We start from the raw sequence: 20328 nt of genomic DNA on the forward strand, positions 1-20328 counted from the left end.
ATGAAAAGCAAACACGCCCCCTCCTCTTTATACACATACACACCCCCCTAAGAAAACCAGACCACGCAAAGCTAGAGAAACTTTTTTCCTGATTATTTTTCCCTTTCAGACAGGGACATCGATAGATTTGAATCATGGGCCTACAGTAATTAAAAAGCACATAACTAGTCATTTTAAATTGCCATTGTTTTACTTAATTGATTTTGCCGCCAGACCCAGAGAAAAAAGAGGAACGGAGGAACGAAAGCCTTCGAAGGGGAGAAGGTTTCTGTGAGCGACTGGAGGCGGCGGAGGGCTCTGCTTGAATCTAATTGCTGCAAATGCTCCAGTTTGTTTCTGCTAATGGTTTTCTGCTGAAAGGCTGGGGAATGAGGCCTGACTGGGGGGTTGGGGGTGGGGCGGGTAGGCATTTGTTTCAGCTGCGTGGGGGGGTGTAATTCTGCTTTTGGGACAGGGTCTATTTTTCCTTACTATCTATCAGCATAAAGTACTTGCACTGAACACTTTGAATCAAGGTTCCATTTAGAGATACTTTATTCATATTTAATTACAGGCCGCAGCACTAATCTTTAATTACCTTTTTTATAATCCAGCTAGGAACATTCACTAGCAATCAATTATTGTGTGTGTGCATGTGTGTGTAAGGAGGGTGTGGGCGTTTGACTTGCTGCCTCATAGAGATGGAAAGGATGCTGCGGAGGCACTGGGTCGGGGGTGGGCCCGCAGGGGTGGGGTGGGGGTGTATCTGCTGGACAGGTTCCTTGTGCGGAGTGAGTGGTGCGTCCTCATTTCCCATGCCTCTCTTTGCTTCCAAATTGGGGATTTGGGCAAATCCTTGCAGCTGGGCCTTGTTCAGGGTGTGAGTTGGCAGCTGGGCTTGGGTGGTATCTCGGGACCTCCTCCATGCCCTGGTGGGAGCAGGGAATCATGGGAAGCCCCCTTCCCATCCCCTGGTGATATGGCGGACCAGGCTTCCTCTTACCCCGCAGATTGGAATATTGTCGCCTCAGGTCCTTTCCTTCCTCCACCTCCCCCTGGAGCACTCCTGGCAGCTGTTCTCACCACACAGCCCTAACGATGCCACATCACTCCTTGGTTGCAGTGAGTCTGCAACGTCCCTGCAATGACACTGACTTGAAGACGGGTTGTCCTTCTCAGAGAATGAGCAAATGTTCCCAGGGAGCCAGGCGGAGGCTTGGGGTGTGGAGTCAGGTCAGCTGACTTCCCAGTCCCTTTGTGGGGGGCACTGGGCCATTCTAGCTTACTGGGAGGTGAGGGTTCACAGCTCTGCTCCAGATGACATTCTTCTTGCTGCTCCTTCAGGAACTACCAGAGGGTTTCCAAAGGAAGTTGGTGTTGATCTCGTTATGTGAAGGCTGGAATTGTTGCTGAAGCTCTACTTCCCTTCTATTCCTGGATCCCTGTCTCAGCAAGAGGTGGGGAGGGGATGGAACTCATACTTACTGAGTCTCTTGTGGGTGCCGGCACCATGCCCATGTTTCTTTTATCTGTTCTAGCTGGGGCCTGAGAACACAAGTGTGTTAGTCAGAGCCCCTTCAGTTGTGTGTGAAAGAAAACAACTCAAACTTCACTTAAGCAAAAAAAGGAATTAATAGGGTGGGCATTCAGGCATGGCTAGATCAAGGGGCTCAACCATTGTGACCAGGAATGACTCTGTCTCTTGGCTCTGCTTTCTTCTTTGTTGTTACTGTGTGAACCCTGGTAGCTCCACCCTTCAAGTTCAATTTTTAGCTTCAAGTTCAGTAGAAAGAAAGAATTCCTTCTCCTACAGTTCAAACAAAAGTGACACAGTTGAGTCAGATTGGGCCTGTTGGGTCCCGTGTCCATCTCTGAACCAGTCAGTGTGGCCTGGGGTATTCAGGGTTCTGATTGGCCAGGCTGGGGTCTCACACCCATCCTGGAGTTACAAGTGGAGTCCACCTAGGTAAGTCCCACACGTGACATGTGCTCTTACATTTGCGGTCTTTGGATTATTAAGTGTGTGAGAGCAGGAAGGTCCAGCTGTTCAAAGGGAAGAGAGAGTTGACTCAATTCTCTGATGGGGAGAATAGTGGATTCAATCCTTCAATAAATATTTGTTTGGCACTGACTAGCTTCAGTCCTGTTCTACATACAGGGAATTCGGCGAACAAAACAGACAGAAATCCCTGCCCACTTGGAGCTGAGGTCTGATGGGGTTTATAGGGTTGGTGGTCCTTGTGTTCTAATCCAAGCCCAGGTCCAGGACAAAGGGTTCTGTGCAGAGGGACCCAGGGTGATTCGGGGTAGATATCTTGGGAAGAATCTGGCCCTTAGGGAGCCTAGAACTCACGAAGGTGGGAAGAAAGACAAGTGTGTGGTTGGGGAAGAAGGGGAGAAGTGGGCACTGGGAGGGGTACAAGTAAAAACCCAGTGAGGAGGGAGGGGGACAGGGAAGCCAATCTGTACCCATGTCCCGTGACAGAGAAGTGTAGGCCCCCCCATGTTGCCTGGACCTTTGGCCTCCGCAGGATGTTGATAAATGGGATGGAGTTTAGTGAAAGCTACAAAAATGATGACAGGGCTGGAGGGAGTGATTTATGAGAAGAGATTAGCAAAGCGATGGTGCAGCCTAACAAACCGGGGGATGGGATGGTGGCCGTGGGTCAGGTGACTTCTGAAGTCCAAGGAGAGGACAGGGGCTGGGGGGCAGGGCAGAGTGGCTACTGCAGAAGTGGGGACAGAGGGAGGCAGGGGGCACAGACTGAATAGGCCTCGGACTGAGGGTCTGGGGGGATGTGAGAAGCGGGGAGGCATCTGACTATACATCTACAGATTTGTGCATACGTGGATGTCTGGACTTTGCAGAATTGTGAGGCTATATAGGGACTCAGGAAATAGGGGGCGGGGGAATGAGAATTTCATCCTTGGACAATCTTGCAGAAGACTTTTGGGGGCCTTCTTCCCGTCTGGTAGAATATTCACATCTGGACCATGTAGGTGTGACCACTCAAGTCAGAAAGACTTTTTCCTTCAGGAAAATTGGTGTAACCTTTCAAGGAGGGAAGGAGGGAAGGAAGAAGGGAAGAGAAGATGGAAGAGTAAGCACTATACATCCCTTTTCCTAGAGCGAGAAGGTGAGGCACAGAAAGGGCAGGGATCTGTCCAAGGCTACCTTTGCATGGCATTGCAGGTGAGGACCAAAAGCATGGCTGGGCTTGCAGCCCTGGGATCTCTGCCAGGTGGCCAGGCTGAGAGTGGGCTCAGGGACCCATGTTGAGGCTGCTGCTCGGGCAGGAACAAAAGGTGCCTATTGCGTTTGGAGCCCCCAGCCTGGGGTTCCTTGAGCTCTCCAGGTTGGTGGGATTGGAATGTCTTCCATCTGATCCATGTCTTTGGCTGCCCTGGGCCCAGCTTCTCTTAACTTTTTTTTTTTTTTTTGCTGGGGAAGATTGGCCCTAAGTTAACATCTGTTATCAAGCTTCCTCTTTTTGCTTGAGGAAGATTGTCCCTGAGCTAACATCTGTGCCAGTCTTCCTCTATTTTGTATATGGGTCACTGCCACAGCATGGCCACTGATGAGTGGTGTATGTCCACACCAGGGAACTGAACCCTGGGCTGCTGAAGCAGAGCATGCCGAACTTAACCACTAGACCACAGGGCTGGCTCTGTCAAGTTTTGATTATCTCCATATATGAGAGCCTCAGAGGCGTAGTGTAGATAATTAAATAGTGGATAATGCACAGTTCTGAACGTTCTAGACAGCACTTCTTTGGCCTTAAGTGGAAGTGCTGAGGGCACAAGCACACGTATGAGGACACACCCTCCACAGGTGTTTTCTGTCTCACTCTCTCCATATGCCTGGCGTGAATCTCCATGGCGGCAAAGGACCCAGGCAAGATGCTGGGTTGGCCTACGACTGATGGAGCAGAAAAATCTGTCGTGGGGGCATCGGGCAGCACTGCTCTGGCCCATCCTCCTGGGTCCTCTCACTGGACTGAATCCTCTTCACTGCTCTGTCCTCTCTCCACTCTTGACAGATCCATGATTTGTTTGTGAGCTTCGACGACACCCCCCTGGGGGCTGCCTCCCTGGCCCAGGTCCACAAGGCAGTGCTGCGTGATGGGCGGACGGTGGCCGTGAAGGTGCAGCACCCAAAGGTGCAGGCTCAGAGCTCGAAGGACATTCTCCTGATGGAGGTGAGAGCCGTCCCCTTTCTCCTTCCTTCTTGCTCACTCTATATTTCCCCGGATCCAGGCAGCCCCAGTGACACTGGTGTGAGCCTGGTGGGTGGAGGGTGGCCCTTTGAGCAGCAGAGGCGAGGAGAGCTTGAGACCATGACAAAGGAGGCGTCATGACAACGCTGTGACCCTGGCACCCGTGGCTGGGTGGGTCAGTTCTTCTTGATGGTTCTTCGGGACCATCTGTGGGTGGTCCTAGAACCTGCTGAGCGGCTGCTGGGGCCGAGGAGGCCTCAGGGGCACGTTGTAGAAATGAGAGGAACCAAATGTGTTTTCCTTAGGGTAGAAAAAGTTGCATCTTAATTTGTTAAATTACAACAAAAGGGAGCATGTGGTCGACCAAGGGATGTAAAAATGACAGCAGAGCACATAGAAATATTTATGCAGCTTGCTGGTTTACTTATCTGATGTTTGTTTTGAAGGAACAAACTTACACGCTTAGAAATGGCCCTGGGAAAGCTCTGGTGGAGACGGTGCTCTGTACCTGGAAAGAGGGAGAAAGGGTGAGCTGGCCACTGCTCGGGGGGTAGCCAGCACCCTCTGTGGGAGGTCAGCAGTCCATTTACCCTGCCAGATGTCCCTTCCTCCCCTTTCCTTGCTCTGGACTCATTCTTTCAACCCACTTTGACTAAACTTAACACGCACATTGAGGGTCTCTTCTGCACCATGTGCTGGGCGGGCCCTGGGGACACAAGAGTGAGTGAGCTCCATGCTCATCCTCAGGAGCTCCCTGTTTAGTGGAGCAGATAGGTCTCTGCACAGATAGCCACAGTGTGGGCACGTGAGTTCTGTCAAAGGGGTGTTTGCAAAGTGCCGTGGAGCACTGTGCCTGGACTGATGGGGGCATCGCAGGGGCTTCACCGAGGAGCCCATGAGACGGCCGGGCAGGGCAAGGCCAGGCCAGGCTGTGTGAAGGCCCTGAGTCTTAGAGGACCGGGGTGTGCGTGGAGGACTTCCACTGGTTCGGATGGTATGAGCTGGGAGTGGTTGCAGATGAGGCTGGGAAGGTAGGCAGGCCCGAACACGGAGGGCCTTGTAGTCCAGGCTAAGGCACAGAATGGTCTACACGGGAAATACGTATTTACTATGGAGCTGAGCAGATCTGACTTTCTCTTGTAGACAGTGGGGAACCATTTAAGAATTTTAATCAGGGGAATGTCATGATCAGGTGTGCATTAGAAATAAAAATCTGCTGGCGGTCTGGAGGATGTATTGGAAGGCAGAAAGACTGTAGCCGGGGAGACTAATTGAGAGGCTGCTGCCCGGGTCTGAGAGAGAAGTAATGATGTGAACCAGGGCAGTATAATGGGCTGGAGGAGAGGGGAGGGTTCCAGGGCTGGAATCATCAGGATTCTGTGACCAGCTTTACATGGGGTGGGGGCCAATACTGGTATGAATGAGAAGGAGGATTCTAAAACAAATCACAGGTTTCTGGCATAAATGATTAAGTTTGGGTACCTTTCACCCTGTGTATCGGTCAGGGTCCGGGTGGGGAAAAAGAAATTGCTCTAGATATTTCATGCAGAGGGAATTTAAAACAGCAAATGGGGCTCAAAGGGGATGGAGTTGAGAAGTCAAATGGGATGGCGAGACAGTTCCCAGCAGCAGGAAGCCACTGCTGCCCTCGGGGTGGAGGGTCAAAGAGAAGGGGTGGTTCTCTGGAGCCCAGAAGCTGGGGCCACCTGGTGGAAGCTGGGACCTTGGTGACCTGGCCCGATGGGAGGCACATCACAGATGCGGGGCCTGTCACCTGGGCGTTGGAGCCATGGATGCTATTGAGGCAGTGGGTTTTCACCTCATCCTGTTCCCCAGTATTCCACCAAAACTAGCTGGAAGTCAGTTAGCAAAGAACCCTGGGAAATGTAGTTTCTTATGAGAGAAAGGGGGTTGGGATGGATCTCAGAGCAAGTGAAATGGGTGATGGAACCACCAAGTGGGCTAAGATATTGCTCTGAGGAGTTTTGATGGCATCTCTCTGTTGGTGTGGAGTTCAGGCTGGACAGACAGCTTCAGGATTTCTCAGCGAGGACACTCACAGGAGCTGAGTCTGGGAGAGTTCCTGACATCAGTTAGAAAAACTATGTAGAATAAAAAAAAAACGAGGGGGTGGAAAGAACTGTGAGGAACATCCTGATTTGAGCAGAGGAGTGTGTCAGGAGGATACATTCCTGAGAAGAACTGAGAAGGCGTGGTCAGAGGGATTGGAGGGGAGCAATGCTGCCACATCCCATGAAGAAAATTTCAAGAAGTGAGCACTGTCACTTACCCAGCACTGCATAACGAGCTACCTCAAAATGGAGTGGCTTAAACCGGCAGTCATGTGTTTTGCTCATGAATCTGCAGTCAGGGCAGGGCTTGGCAGAGAGACGCATCTCTGATTTATGCGGTGCCAGCTGGGGTGGCCTGACTGGAGCTGGAGGACCCACTTCAGGATGGCTCACTCGCATGGCTGGCACGTTGGTGCAGGCTGTTGGCTGGGAGCTCAACCAGGATGGTGGGCCAGGGCCTTAGATCCTCTCCATGGCCCTTTGGGCTTCCTCACAGCATGGCGGCCGGGTCCCAAGCACGAGTGTCCCAAGAGGATAAGGCTGAAAATACATCACAGTTTTATGTCCTGGCCTTGGCAAGCGTATGGCATGACTGCTTTCTCACTCTATTGGTGAGAGCAAGAGTCATGAAGGCCCCCTAATTTAAGTTGGGGTTTGGGGGGGGAATAGACCACCTCTTGATGGGAGGTGGCACAGTTCTAGAAGAGTATTAGAACGGGAGACGTTGGAGCCATTTTAGAAACTATAGTCTGCCAGAATTACTCGACTTTGCCAATGGGATATAAAATCAATAAAGCTCTGAAGAGAGGATTTTGGATATGGCGATTGAAGTTTCTTGGGAAGAGCAGGGAGAGTGGGGTGAAAGAGAATGGAGGCCCCGGGGAGCAGAGACAGTTCAGGTGGAATACTCTTTTCATGTTTACCATGGATGGTTGGGGAGAGGGAGGGTAGTGGTTAGAGCAGAGCGCAGGATGGACGGCGGGGACTCGACAGGCTGTAGGTGGTGGGGAGGGTGGCAGCAGAGTGGGGGCGTTGGAGATTCAGGAGAGAGAGGTAGCTGATAGATGCAGGCCATGGGGAGACTGGAGGGACTGCGCTCCGGGATTGTAGGGGGAAAAGTTAGCCTTTGGTCAGCCTTTGCTTTGAGGCGAGAGGAAGGTGGTAAGTCTGGGTGCAGATGAGTGTGTGGGGCAGAGAAGGGAGGCGGAGGGAAAGTGGGCAGCTGAGTCGTACCAGCCTGATAGCCTCTATTTTTTCTCTGCAGTAGGAGGCAGAACCATCTGCTGAGAATGAGGGGGTAGGAGGTGGCATTGGAGGCTTGAAGGGGTGAAGGTTTGGAACAGTGGCTGGGTGCAGTGGAAAAGGGACTAGGGAGCAGGGGTGCCGAGTGGCAGTGGCCGTGCACCTGAGTTTTCTGGAGCACCCGTCAATGGCTATAGAATAGCCACTCAACAGAGAGAACTGGGAGTCTCAGAGGATCCCTGGGTGTTCTGAGCCCCGGCAGCCACTCCTGCATCAGGCGGGCACCTGCCTCTTCCCATCACCTGGTGCCATCAGGAGCCACTCGGGCTGCGAGGACAGCTGATACCTTGTCTCTGCTCAGAGGCTTCCTGCTCCCTAAATAACAGTGGCTGTGAGGTCAGTAGCAATAATAACAGTAATAACGATTTGGCATCTTCCTCCCTGAGATGAGCATCAGATGCTTTTTCTGGGAAGTACAGCCTAGTGGCTGTGTGCAGAGTACAAGGTGGCTCCTCACCAGTGGCTGAGGAAGTGCTGGGGTGGCCAGGCAGCCCCGAGACCTTCACTCACAGCCTCAGGAGAGACGCTAGATGGAGGCCCGAGGTCCCAGCCCCACGGATCATCAGCATGAGCGGCAGCACAGAGTGGCACTGCCTGCTCGCTGGGCTTGGTCTCTGGTGGGAAGAAGTTTCACATGGTCACTCTTCTCTGCTATAAAACTAAGAAGTGCCCAACTGGAAAGCTCGTTTGATTTTATATGTGAAATAGTATTATTTTTTTCTAAGTCCAGACCCAATGGTGCCTTGATTTTAGGAATGACAGCCCTAAAAAGGTGCTCAGGCATACTTGGCAGGAGAAGAATGATTTCTAGGAGGACTTAGGGCTACCGAATCCATCAGAAACCTGGAGATAGAGGGGAGACAAAGATACTTTTCTGCATAGCCTTCTGGCACTTTCTTTCATGCCAGTTCCAGGTATTATGAGCCCTCATGCTTCTCTCTCACTGCCCACTGTTATCCCTCTCTCCTCCCCAACCTTGTGATTGATCCCAACCTGGTCTTGAGAGGAAGACAATCTGGTTAAAGTAATTCATACTAAGGAGAGAGTGACTAATAGGCTTAAACTTTAATATTTGCAGTTTAAGAGGTGAGCTTGTAAATCCGAACACTTAATGACTGTACGGATAGAGGTATGTAGGAGTAAGACTTTTGAGAGTGAGGACGTGGGGACTACTGGTTGTATCAGTTAGGATGCTTTTGGTTGCAGTATCAGAAAATTCAACTAAAAGTGGTATAAATAATAGTAACCTGTATTATCTCACATTTCAGATATCTGGAAGTAGGTCGGCTGTTCCAAAGTTGACTAATCTAGCATTTATTGTTAAGGTTTTTAAACGCCTGGGTTCTTTTTGTCTTCCATTCTGCCATCTCAGCTTTCTGGCATGTCCTAAGGTAATGTCCCTCATGGCCCCAAAACAGCTGCAGCAGTTCCTGCTGTTATAAGTAGATGACATCCAGATGCCAGAGAAGGCCTGTTTCTTCTCTCATATTCTTTATCAAAAAGGAGGCCCCCAGCAGAGTCCCCTTCATTTCTTATTGGCCAGAAGTAGGCCACAGGCCCAAAGCCGAAATCACTGTTGGCAAGAGAAACGAGACCACTTTGATTGGCTTAGACCAGTCATGATTTGCCTTCTCAGGCTAGGGCCTTCCTTCCTTGAAGGACATGAAGGATGCGCAGCATTGAGGTTCTGTTAGCCAGGAAGGTGAGAGAAATGGCTTTTGGATTGGTACCCAATAGCACGTACCACGCTAGTGTTCTGTATCTCCTGTGAAGCTGGGACTCCTCTTGGGGAAGGGGACAGTCTCTGGGATAGACTGTTGAATGGTGGCAGAGAAATGGAGAATGGCTCTCAGCAAATGGTATTGGATGAACCTGATGATGTTGTGACTTTGCACAAAAGAGAAAGGCACAGCCAAGGGTGCTTTCCAGCTTTGTCATTATCACCTGATATGGTCCCTCTAATAGTTGGGGCAACTCTACTTCTAGATGCAAGGCCAGCGACTCTTATTGATTTGAGTGGCTGTCCAGAGCCAGACTAATTGGGCCCAGAGATTGGAACAATGATTCAGCAAGAAGGGGTGAACTGACAAGGCAGAGTCCGTCTGTCTGCTGGTGGCCTGACTTTGCAGCAGCTCTTTTCTACCCATAGTAGCAGGGAGCTCAGGGGGCCGGATCTCACTGCCCTTCTCACTGTTTGAGAGGAGGCAGAACCCAGGTGACCTGTGACCCCAGGTCCCAATAGCACCACCCTGTATCACCCCCTGTTATCTCTCGAGCCTCTGAAGTTGATGATGAACACCCCCTTGCTCTATCACCCCCCTTAAAGAGTCTAACTCGTGGCCAGGTACCCTGCCCTCCACGTCCCACCTGTCTCCAGGGTGCTCTGCAACACTGGGGTGGGAGTCTGGCCTAAGCCCCAGAATCTGATCTGCTGTTTGATGTCATCCGGCCCATCCCCAGGGTCTCTAAAAATAAAGCCCCGAGACAGCCATGTTTTTGACTTTTTTTGAACAGCAGTTTCAGTGTGTGCTGTCTGTCATCCTGTTTCCTTTCTGAATGTGTTGATTGAACAGTGGGTGGCTAGGTAATGTTTGTGTTGGCACAGAATCCAACAGCTGATTTTATTTTTTAAAATATATTAAAAAAAAAAAACCCGGAGATGTAGACTATCCCATGGAAACTTCTCTCCACCCTATAATTTTGTTTTCTAAAAAGTGTGCACTTTAATAACTTAGCAGAACAAAGATAAACCCCATGAATGGCAAGCTGTTGACGTCACTCTGAATTGATTTTCGATCCTTGTCAAACATCCATTTTACCAGTTCGGATCTGTGCAGGCGTTCTATTTAGTGTGCTGTTTTCCCGTAGAACATTATTTCTTTTATAATATATAATACCTTGATAACAGTAACTTGCATTTCAGTTGCATTTTACAGTTTACAAAGCTCTTTTTATGCCTTATCTCAAGCTTCCTGTTGTATTGTCCTGTATTGTATTGCATGAGGCAAGGCTGCATGGAGGGAGAAGCAAAAAACCCTGGGTCCAAGTCCTGCATTTGAAATTACAAGCTATGTGACCTTGAGAAGTGCTATGACCTCCTGGAACCCATCTCCTCTGTAAAATGGGCAAGAAGAGGATTAAATGAGAGCATGTATGTGAAGTGCCTTGTAGCACAGTGCCTGACATGTAATAGGTACTAAATAATGATAATTCCCATTTTTTTGGTTATGATAAATAGCCATCACTAATTTTCAAACTTTTATGTGACTCTCAATTTTTCCATTATATTTCTGTGTGGCCCACAATTGACTTTTCCTCCTATGTTCCAATGACGCTATAGAAAAATAATTTCATTATTCTACCTTGAAGGAAGTATTAATTGTTGAGTATGCCTTGATTGAATCATCAAGTTCCAAATCAAGTAGAAAATTCCCAGGCATTCCAAAACTGTGGTTCCCGAAAATTCAGAGGTAATCCCTTTTCCCACCAAAACCTCAAAAACAGAAAAACTTAATCCATTTGGATAACATGCAGATGAACATATAATTATCTCTGGGGAGAAGACAAACCCTCTGAAATGTGCATCTCTTCATTCATTTATTCGTTCACTCACTCATTCGTGTGTGTATTCAATAAACATCTGCTGAGTGTTGAGTATGTGCTAGGCACTGGTGAAAACATTGGCTGTTGGAAGAATTTTATGGAGAAGATACATTTTGGGAGAAAAATCAAAAAGTCAAATTGATAACAACATCTGTTTTATTTTAGTCAATTGCATCTGTTGTCAAAAAAGAAAAACTTAAATGAATCTACTTAGGGCAGGCTCTTAAGAAGGGAATTGAACGAAAACAGAGTTTTCTTTTATTTTCCTGAGCCAAGAAAAATCTCAAGTGGCAGCAGCCCAAACTGTTTTAGACTTGGACCAGACGACTCTGGCCCCTCTCCCCACGCCCTTTGAAGTTCAAGGGGTTGGTAAACTCCCTGAATGATGTACAAAATGATGGGAGTATGTGCATTCTCTGGGCTTCTTAGCTGGCATTGAATTTTCAAGTTGGTGACCTCCTATAAACCAAAGAATCACTGGGCACCATTCAAACAGACTTTCTCATTTTAAAGTAACTACGGGAATGCGTGACCCACTACACACAGAATGCTTCAGAAACCAGTTTTATGGGTTCTGTAAAGTTTTTTGGGTCATGAATTAGAATTTACTAATTACTTATTAGCAATTAATATCAGTCAATAAAATCTATGACTGCTTTTATGATTAATGATATTAGATATTAATAATAACCAATAGAACTAGTAATGACTAATTATATAATTGATTAGTAACAGAAAAATCTTTAAAGTGCCTTTCAGTGCTCTTTGGATATTAATAATAATTAAAAATTTCACATATAACAGTGACCATGCAATAAATGATGAGGATTTATTGTTTGGCCAGAAGCCTCATCTCTAGGTATAGACCCCACTCGGCTATGGGTAGCTCCCTGTGTATATCCACTACTCCCTGGGGTCATTACCTAGGAGGTAATCAGTAAATCTTGGTTGAACAAATGAGTGAGCCCCATTGTGACTCCTTCCCTTGTCTCTCCTCGGTGAGAACCTCTGGGGTTTAGGCTGGAGCGAAACACCCAAGAGATTTCTTGCCTGAATTCGGGGCCCAGAGAATGGAAATCAGGTGTCTTAGATGATGGGTGTGCCCTCAGCGTGGGCCCAGGCAGATGCTTCTGTGTCCTGGGCACCAGCTCTGCCTCCCCTTTGGTGGCAGCTGAGAGCCGTCTGAGGTCACGGTGTTGAGATGTGGTGCCTGGAGGCTGCAGTACCCACGTGTCTGGGCCTCGCTGTTGCCACCTCTCCCTTCTAGTTTCGTGTGACACAAACAGAAACGAAACATAAACTAAATTGATTATCATAAGGTCACACGTCTAGCCCATGAAAGACTAGACGAGACTTAAAAGAAATTAGACTGCAGCCGAATGTAATTAAAAAGGGTTTTGAGAGAAATTGAATATAATAACCCTGTGTGATGATTCTCTTACAGTAGTGTCTGGTACATCACCCAGGACATGGGGTTTAAAAACAAAGCCGTAAATGCCTTGTCGTTAATGGCCCTGCTTTAGATTTATTTCTTTTATATCACATGTGCCTGACACAGTGTTGGGCATGATGTCATAGACCAGGGCAAAAAGAAGCATAAGACAAGGCTCATAGCTGGGCTCAGTCAGTCCTTCTGGATAGACTGGAGGGTGTCTCAGTCTGCTTGGGCTGCTAGAGCAGAATACCACAGATGGGGTGGCCTAAACAGTAGACATTTATTTCTCACAGTTCTGGAGGCTGGAAGTCCGAGATCAAGGTGCTGACTGGTTTGGTTCCTGGTGAGGACTCTCTTCCTGGCTTGTAGACAGCTGCCTTCTCCCGGTGTCCTCACATGGTGGAGGAGGGTGAGCTTTGTCTCTATTTCTCTTCTTATAAGGACACTAATCCCATCGTAGGGGCCCCACCTTCGTGACCTCATCTAAACCTAATTATCTCCCAAAGGCCTCACCTCCAAACAGTGTCATATTGGGGATTAGGGCTTCAGCACAGGAATTTGGGAGGCATTTAAACTTTCAGTTATAACAGATGGGAAGGTCTTTTGGTACCAGTAGGCCCATGATTCTTTAGTTCTTGTGCACTGATGTTTGCTATAGCCAGGGACGAGCTGGGTGTTCTCAGAGAACTTGGACTGTAATCTATACCAAGAATTTCTGGGAGGATCAGTCACTTTGAACACTGACTGGAGGGCTTATGGGAGATTGGCCTTCTCTGTGTCCCTCCTGGAATGCTGGAACATCTCCCACTTCCCTGGCATCACCCTTGCTCACCCATTACAGAGCCATTGTCTGTGAGCTTGTGTGACTGTCTCAAATTCAGAGCCCCCGTGATGGGGTGGCCTCAGAACTGAGTCCCTGCCCACAGAGGGATCTTGGCACGCTCTGCAGATGTCACTGGGCTCTTGTCCTCTGCCAGTGACATTTAATTTCACATCATTAAGCAGACAGCTGAAAGGCCAGATAAGTCCTATAAAAACCCCCTTTTCATCATGTCATCACTCGAGAATCCACAATGGGGCCAAATCGCCAAAAATCCAAGCTTTTCATCCAAGTGGTCAAATCCCTGTCTCTTGCTCCTCTTGTCTTGTTTTCTCATTCTGATTTAATTTTTTTTATCATGAAATAGTTTAGACATACGAAAAGCATACAAAATAATATTATAAACACTCAGGTATCAACCACTCAGCTTAAGAAATAAACAAAATGAGTTACTGTTGCAGCACCCTCCGAGCTCTTTGTAAACAGGACCATGAAGAACAAATGTGGGAGCGGCAGAGACAGCAGTTCAGTGACAAGCTTGTAAGCAAGGGGTTTGGGGCTGGGTAGGCCCGAGAGAAATTCCAGCTCAGTGCTTCCTTCCTGGGCAAATTCGGGAAAATTGTATAATCTCTCAAAGCCTCAACTTCCTCATCTGTGAAATGGGTAGGATAAGAACGGGTACCATGTACCACCCAGAGTCGTCGTGAAGACTAAATGGAGTAATAATGTAAGTAAAGGGCTTAGTCCGGTGCTGGGCACATGGGAAGTGTTCAGCAGATGGTCGTTGTTACTGTTGGCCACTGTTGGGCTTTTATCATCTTGGATTTGGACCCAACAGAATAGTTTCCCACCCTCCCTTACTCCAGGGGAGGCCCAGGAGTTGTCAATGCCCAGACCAAGGCAGGTGGGCAGGGAACATGCTCCCCTTGATGGGCACCGTGGGCTGACTGATGGGTGCTTGGTGATTTCAGGTGCTCGTCCTGGCCGTGAAGCAGCTGTTTCCAGAGTTTGAGTTCATGTGGCTGGTGGATGAAGCCAAGAAGAACCTGCCTTTGGAGCTGGATTTCCTCAATGAAGGGAGGAACGCCGAGAAAGTGGCCCAGATGCTCAAGCACTTTGACTTCTTAAAGGTAGGAGGGGCAGGACAATGGAGGCATGGTGGTCTGGCAGAAGAGCACAGGGGAGGATTGGTCCCGGCCCTGAGCGTCCCCCTTGCAGGGCATGAGTTGGGACATCTCCATCTCGAGTCTTCTTTCTGAGGATGAATGATTTGTCCCTGGTGATGCATGTTGAAGTCCTTGAAGGCAGCGTTACAAAGAAATACCAAGTGTGACTGTTGGCCTGTCAATCAAACAGATGTTTATTGAGTGACCTACAATTGCAAGACACTGAGCGCTGCCCAGGGGCCTGTAAGCCGTGGTCTCTGCTTCCATGAGGCATGGGACAATGACTTGGATGAAGATGATGATGATGATAAACGCTACTGTCCTCTGACACTGTTCCTGACGCTTTATGTATAGTATATTAGCTCGTTTAATACATAGTCAGTTCTGCTGTAACACAACATATGTGTTCCTACAAATCTCCCCACTGTGCAAAATTGCACAACAGAAACCACAGGGCTTATGGGGAAAATGGGGTTAAGCTTACAACACTCCAATAGGGCACCAGTGACGCGGAAAATAAAGAGGATAGGAACCTAATAAAATGGTAGTATAGCCTTACACATATTAAATGGCTAAGAAACACACAAGACCACAGTGCACTTGGCTCTTGATCTTGCCGTCTGCTTGCAGAAGTGGGCGTCAGAAGGGTTGCCACTTGTGAGTTATTGTGAGGTGGTGGAAGGGGGTCACCTGAAATTGGACAGAAAGTTGTAATGAGTTGTAGGTGGGAGGGACCCATAACACACATGGTGATGTGTGTGGGGTGTACGTTTTGTGTATTCCCATGTGGTGTGGTTCAGCTGAATGCGGTTTTCTGCCTTCACGTGATGTATCTTGGAGGTGATAATGCACGTAAGCGAATGCAAAATTTGGGTTGTGATCAAACTGTTCCATGACATATCAATCACATTGGAACAGATTTGTGTTTTCAAGTATTATAGCAGAACTACCTGTGTGATGGAAGACATTCACTGTGGGAAACGATATCAAATGGTAGAGTCACAGCTTTGTGGGACCTGCTGGTCCGTACTCTAAGGATTCAGAAGAAGGCACTGCATGGTGGATGGGGGCAGGGAAGCCTCTGCTGAGGAGTTGGCCCTGGAGCTGACCTTTGAGGACTGTCCTGATGGTCCCTGTGGGGCACATGGAGGTTGGAGTGAGAGAGATGCGTGCCAACACCGCTGTTCTTCCACCACATTTTCTCCTTAGCGGGGTTTGGACCCATCTACCCAGGGGAACCTCTTCATGGTGCAGGGGTTGGGCCCCTCTGGTAGTCTACACAGAGAGCTTGGCTTTCACCTCTCAGAAGAGATCAGCCCTTCTCTCTTCACTCAGGACTGGAGAATGCGGGAGCGGGAGTCACAGAGCTCGGGCACTAGTTGCAGAGCAAACAGTCATGTAGCATCCTTGGAGAGAGCGTCTCAGTGCATTGAATGGGCAGGTCTCTTGCTCTGGACTAAAGTGTTCATGTGGCTTCTGAAGACATAGTCAGAAACAGGGGTAGTGTTTGTACTTCTGCTATCTGGATTCCTTAACAGAGATGGGGGCACTGAAGTGTGTCTACACTAGCTACCTGAGAATCATGGGAGAAAAAGCCACAACTGTGGTGATCAGCGTGTTGTCCTGATACACTGATTTTGGTAGCCATTGGTGAAGTTTAGCTCTTTGAGTGAGTTGGGAGTCAGGTCTGTCAAGATGCCCCTAGGGGGCTTGACTGGCTTTTCCTCGGCAGCCATTGTAGACGTGGATATATAGACCCTCTTGTGTGGGTAAATCCACATGTGCGGACTAGATCTGGTAACACTGCCCCAGCCCCAGCTCAAACCACCAATTCAATGACAACTTGGCTCTCTCAGGCAAATAATAATATTAACTAATTAGCATAATGCTGTGGAGTCTAAACTATGCTTCCATTTACGTATCCCATTTCCTTCATTCCTTTATTCCACATTTATTGAACCTTTCCTGGAGCCTCTTGCTGTGCTGGGGGCTGGGGAGTGCCTGGGTAAGTAAGAGATAGTTGGCTCCTGCCCAGGAAGACTTCCCATCTCGTGGGCGACACACACACGTGTTGTGACAGTAGAGGATGGTCATGCTGTGACCGGGACTCACGTGTGTTTCTGTGGGTGCCCGAGAGGAGGTACTTAATTCCACCCAGGATTTGGAGCTCAGAGGGGACTTCCAAGAAGTATTGATTGTGCAAAGGGATAGCCAATATTTACTGGATGTTTCTTCTGCTGCACTGAGCGCTATGCAGATACTGTGACATTGAATCCTTCTAACAGTCATCATCCCATTTTGCAGATGGCGTCAGAGGGTAGAGGAGCTAGGGCTATGAGCCAGATTCTCTGACTTCAACTCTGGTGCTTGTCTAAGGACGTTCTGCTGCCCCTTACCTGGCAGAGGTGCTCCTCAGAGCTAGAACTGTGAGCCAGACGTATAGAACCATCTCCTCTGCCGTTCCCATGGAAACAGCAAATCCTCCCCTGGCTGGGGCCAACTAGCATCTGCCAGACCAAGACATGTAATAATAATAATAACACAAATTTTTCAAACGAGGATGCCAAATGGGTAAATAATTAATGTAACGATTTGACCTGCTGCTTCTAAAACCCGCACACCATTCCTAAGACAATGGTGGAATTAAGGCTCCTGAGTAATTAATTTTGCCTAAACACATAACAAATGGAAAGCGAATTTTGCGCGGCGAACCCAGTTCAGCTCTTAAAACTGGAGATGGATTGCTTTTGCATACTGGCACCCCATCACAACATCTGTGCGTAATTAAGCCTCAGCAAAGAGTTTACCTCTCAGAGTGTGAGGCATCTTCCAGTGGGTTTAATAACCTCAGCCCTATGCTATGAATCTCTGAGCCTCAGACAAGGCCTGCATGCAAATGAGGTGTTGGGGAGGCTGGGAGAGGGAGAGGGTGCAGCCAGGCCGAACGGTCAAGATCAGGGCATTGGTGGACTTGGCATCAGAGAGCGTGTGTGCTGGGGGGAGGGGACAGGATAAGCAGTGAGGTTGTGACTGACCTGGGGGACAACTGGGACAAGGTAGGAGCGAGAAGCCTTATAACCACAGAGTTTGGGACTGGAAGGATGCGAGTTTATCTCTATATGTGGAGGTGGGGATGGGTGGGGGGTCATCTCTTGAGTAAGGCCACTCCAGGGTTTCTTAGTGCGAGGTAAGGAGGCTGGGACCCTCCAGAAATTGTGGGCAAACCTGAAGGGATGTGGATGCTTTTGGAGAAGTGCCATAGCTTCCTAAGAACCTCAAAGATGAAGAACCACTGATGTATAATAATTAATATTAGTTAACATTTTTTGCATGCTTAGGCTGTTAGACACTTTTTAAAGGGCATTAAAGGGCATTAAATTTACTCTTTAATTCTTATAACAGCCCCACAAAGGAGAGGCCATTATTAGCCGCCTGTCACCAGTGGGGAAGTGGGACCCCAGAGGGATGAAGCATTTGCCCAAGGTCACAGCTTCCCAGGAAGGGGCAGAGGCAGGCTCTGGATGAGGTCGTCTGGCTCCGGAGCCTACATGTTAAACCACGGTGCTAGTCTGCCTCTGTAATAATTGGTGGGGAAGATCTGAACTGCGCTGGGCTGCATGTAGCACTAGCTCTCAGCCCTGGTTGCGTATCCGAGCCACCTGTGACACTCGACATGATTGTCACATGGCAGCTGATGTTGGTCCAGCAGGCACTGAATGTGTGCTCTTGTGTCGAGCACCAGGACTCCACACATGCTGATAGGAGGTGAGGAGTGTTGTTTCCATTTTAATAGTCATCACCGTCTTACAGGTGGGGAAATTGGCACTCAGAGAAGTTATAAAACTCACCCATAGTCACAGGAGGTGGAGGCGGCAGAGCCAGGACTCCAGCCCAACAGTCTGACTCTGGGTCTCTGCTCGGCTCCGCTGGGCTCAGGTGATGGGAGGCATGTGGCCCTGGGTGATGGGCACTAGCCCGTACAAGCCAAGGCTTGCTTCACAGGTGCGTTGACCAAAGCACAGGTGCAAGGCAGAAGCACAAGGTCAGGGCCGGACTGTGAGGCTGAGGCCCAGAGTCTTGGGTTGGAACTTTCCCTAACCTGTGCCCTCCTTCTTGGGGTCAGGATTGGTCCCAGTGTAGGGGGCAGGAGGAGCCCACAGGAGGGGGCGCCCCTGCTCTGTGGCAAGAAGGTAGACCCTGGACTCAGAGGTCTTGATGGCCAGGATGTGACCCTGCCTCTGGGGTCAGTGGGCGCCCTGGCCATGAGCCTCCCAGGGTTTAGTTTTGTTTGGGGGTGGGGTGGTTCTTCTTATGGCCTCTTTGAAATGTTTCTCTTCCGTCTTTCCCTTCCTTGATGGAAGAAGCAGGGCAAGCAACGGTGGTGAAACGTGGGTGTTGGGGTGAGGTGCGTTTCAGCTTATACCCCCAGACCCTCCTGCCCACATGGTGATTAGGGGCGAGTCGCTTGACCTCGTGTCCCCCTGTCAAGCCAAGTTTCTCCTAACCGGGCAGGGAGCAGTTTTGCATTTGGCAGTCATTTCTTTGTCGTGGCCGTGGTCCTCCCTGAGCTCCTGTGACAGACTCTCTGTCCCCTGGTTTGATGCCTGTCATTTCAGATCTGCGCAGTTGGAGCAAAGGCACATTCTGTTGTCACACTGGGCTGGCTGTGTGTGGAGGGAGACTGGGGGGAGAGCTGGAGGAGGGGCAAACTCAGCTCACCCGCGATGCTGACGAGCAAGCCCGGAGACTCTCCAGCTTTTGGGTTTTCTCTCTCCCTCTCTGCCTCCTTCATGGCTGTTTTCCACGTTGCCCCAGACTGGTCCAGATGAGGGTCTCACCGCCCTAGGGGCCCACAGCTACGCTTTGGTTTCCAAACAAACACAAGGGAAGAACTTAACCCCCAAACATGTCCCTTTCGTTTGGAAGCTACAGACAACAGCGGCAGACTTGCACTCATATTTTTAAAGATGCTTTTTGAAAAATGCCAAGCAAGACTGAATTTTAAGTTCAAAGTAACAGAGAGTCACAGGTTTCTCTATTGTCCCAGATTTTCAAATGGCAAAAACCGCAGGAAAGTCGCAAACCGAAATAGCACCTTGATTTCCGCTGGAACCTTTGTTTCCAGGAGCCCAGTGTTTCACCTGGAGGCGTGGCCCCGTTTATCCTCAGAGCTCCTCACTGAGATGGGCAGGAGCCACCTCCTTTCCAATGAGGGAACTGAGGCGTAAGGAGTTGAGTGGCTTGGTTAAGACACAGCAGTTATGAGCAGAACTAGGAACAGGAAATGGGTTCCTTGACTTGAGGGCACTGTCTTACTGTTAGATGAGTTTTGGGGGTTGGGATAAAGGGAAGTCCTTATTCCTTAAACTCTGGAATTAGCTGCCCTCATTTCTTTATTCATCAGTGGAGCTAAACCCATTAAGTTGTTGGGGAAACGTGGCATGCTGCCATGCGATAACTCCTCCTTCCTGGCTGTGCTGGGACTGGTGGCCATCCTCACTCACCTTGGTGCAGTCCAGTCTCTTGTCTTCTCCTGGAGAAATCTGTTCTCTTTTTGGCTCTTGAGTGTTCTCAGAGTCAGAGGGGTTTAGAGACGACGTCAGTTAGGAATCCCTTTGACTGCAGGTAACTGAAAGTCCAATTTAGAGTGTCTTAAACAAAAGGGATTTGTTTTCCTCACATAGCACAAGGGCTTACAGCAGTTGCCTGCTGATATTGTCTTAAGGGTTTGACA

General features: G+C 49.0%; 1 protein-coding gene across 2 annotated transcripts in view; it reads left to right on the top strand.

Moving 5' to 3' along the window:
- Window positions 1-20328, top strand: part of ADCK1 (aarF domain containing kinase 1) — a 111983-nt gene that overhangs the window by 67535 nt on the left and 24120 nt on the right. For both annotated transcript variants that reach the window (XM_046647699.1, XM_046647700.1), the window contains 2 exons: window positions 4020-4178; window positions 14400-14558. In XM_046647699.1, coding sequence (XP_046503655.1) covers window positions 4020-4178; window positions 14400-14558 — 318 coding nt within the window. The remainder of the gene's footprint in view (window positions 1-4019; window positions 4179-14399; window positions 14559-20328) is intronic.

This window comes from Equus quagga, chromosome 20, assembly GCF_021613505.1.
Source record: "Equus quagga isolate Etosha38 chromosome 20, UCLA_HA_Equagga_1.0, whole genome shotgun sequence".
In the NCBI taxonomy this organism is placed as follows: domain Eukaryota; kingdom Metazoa; phylum Chordata; class Mammalia; order Perissodactyla; family Equidae; genus Equus; species Equus quagga.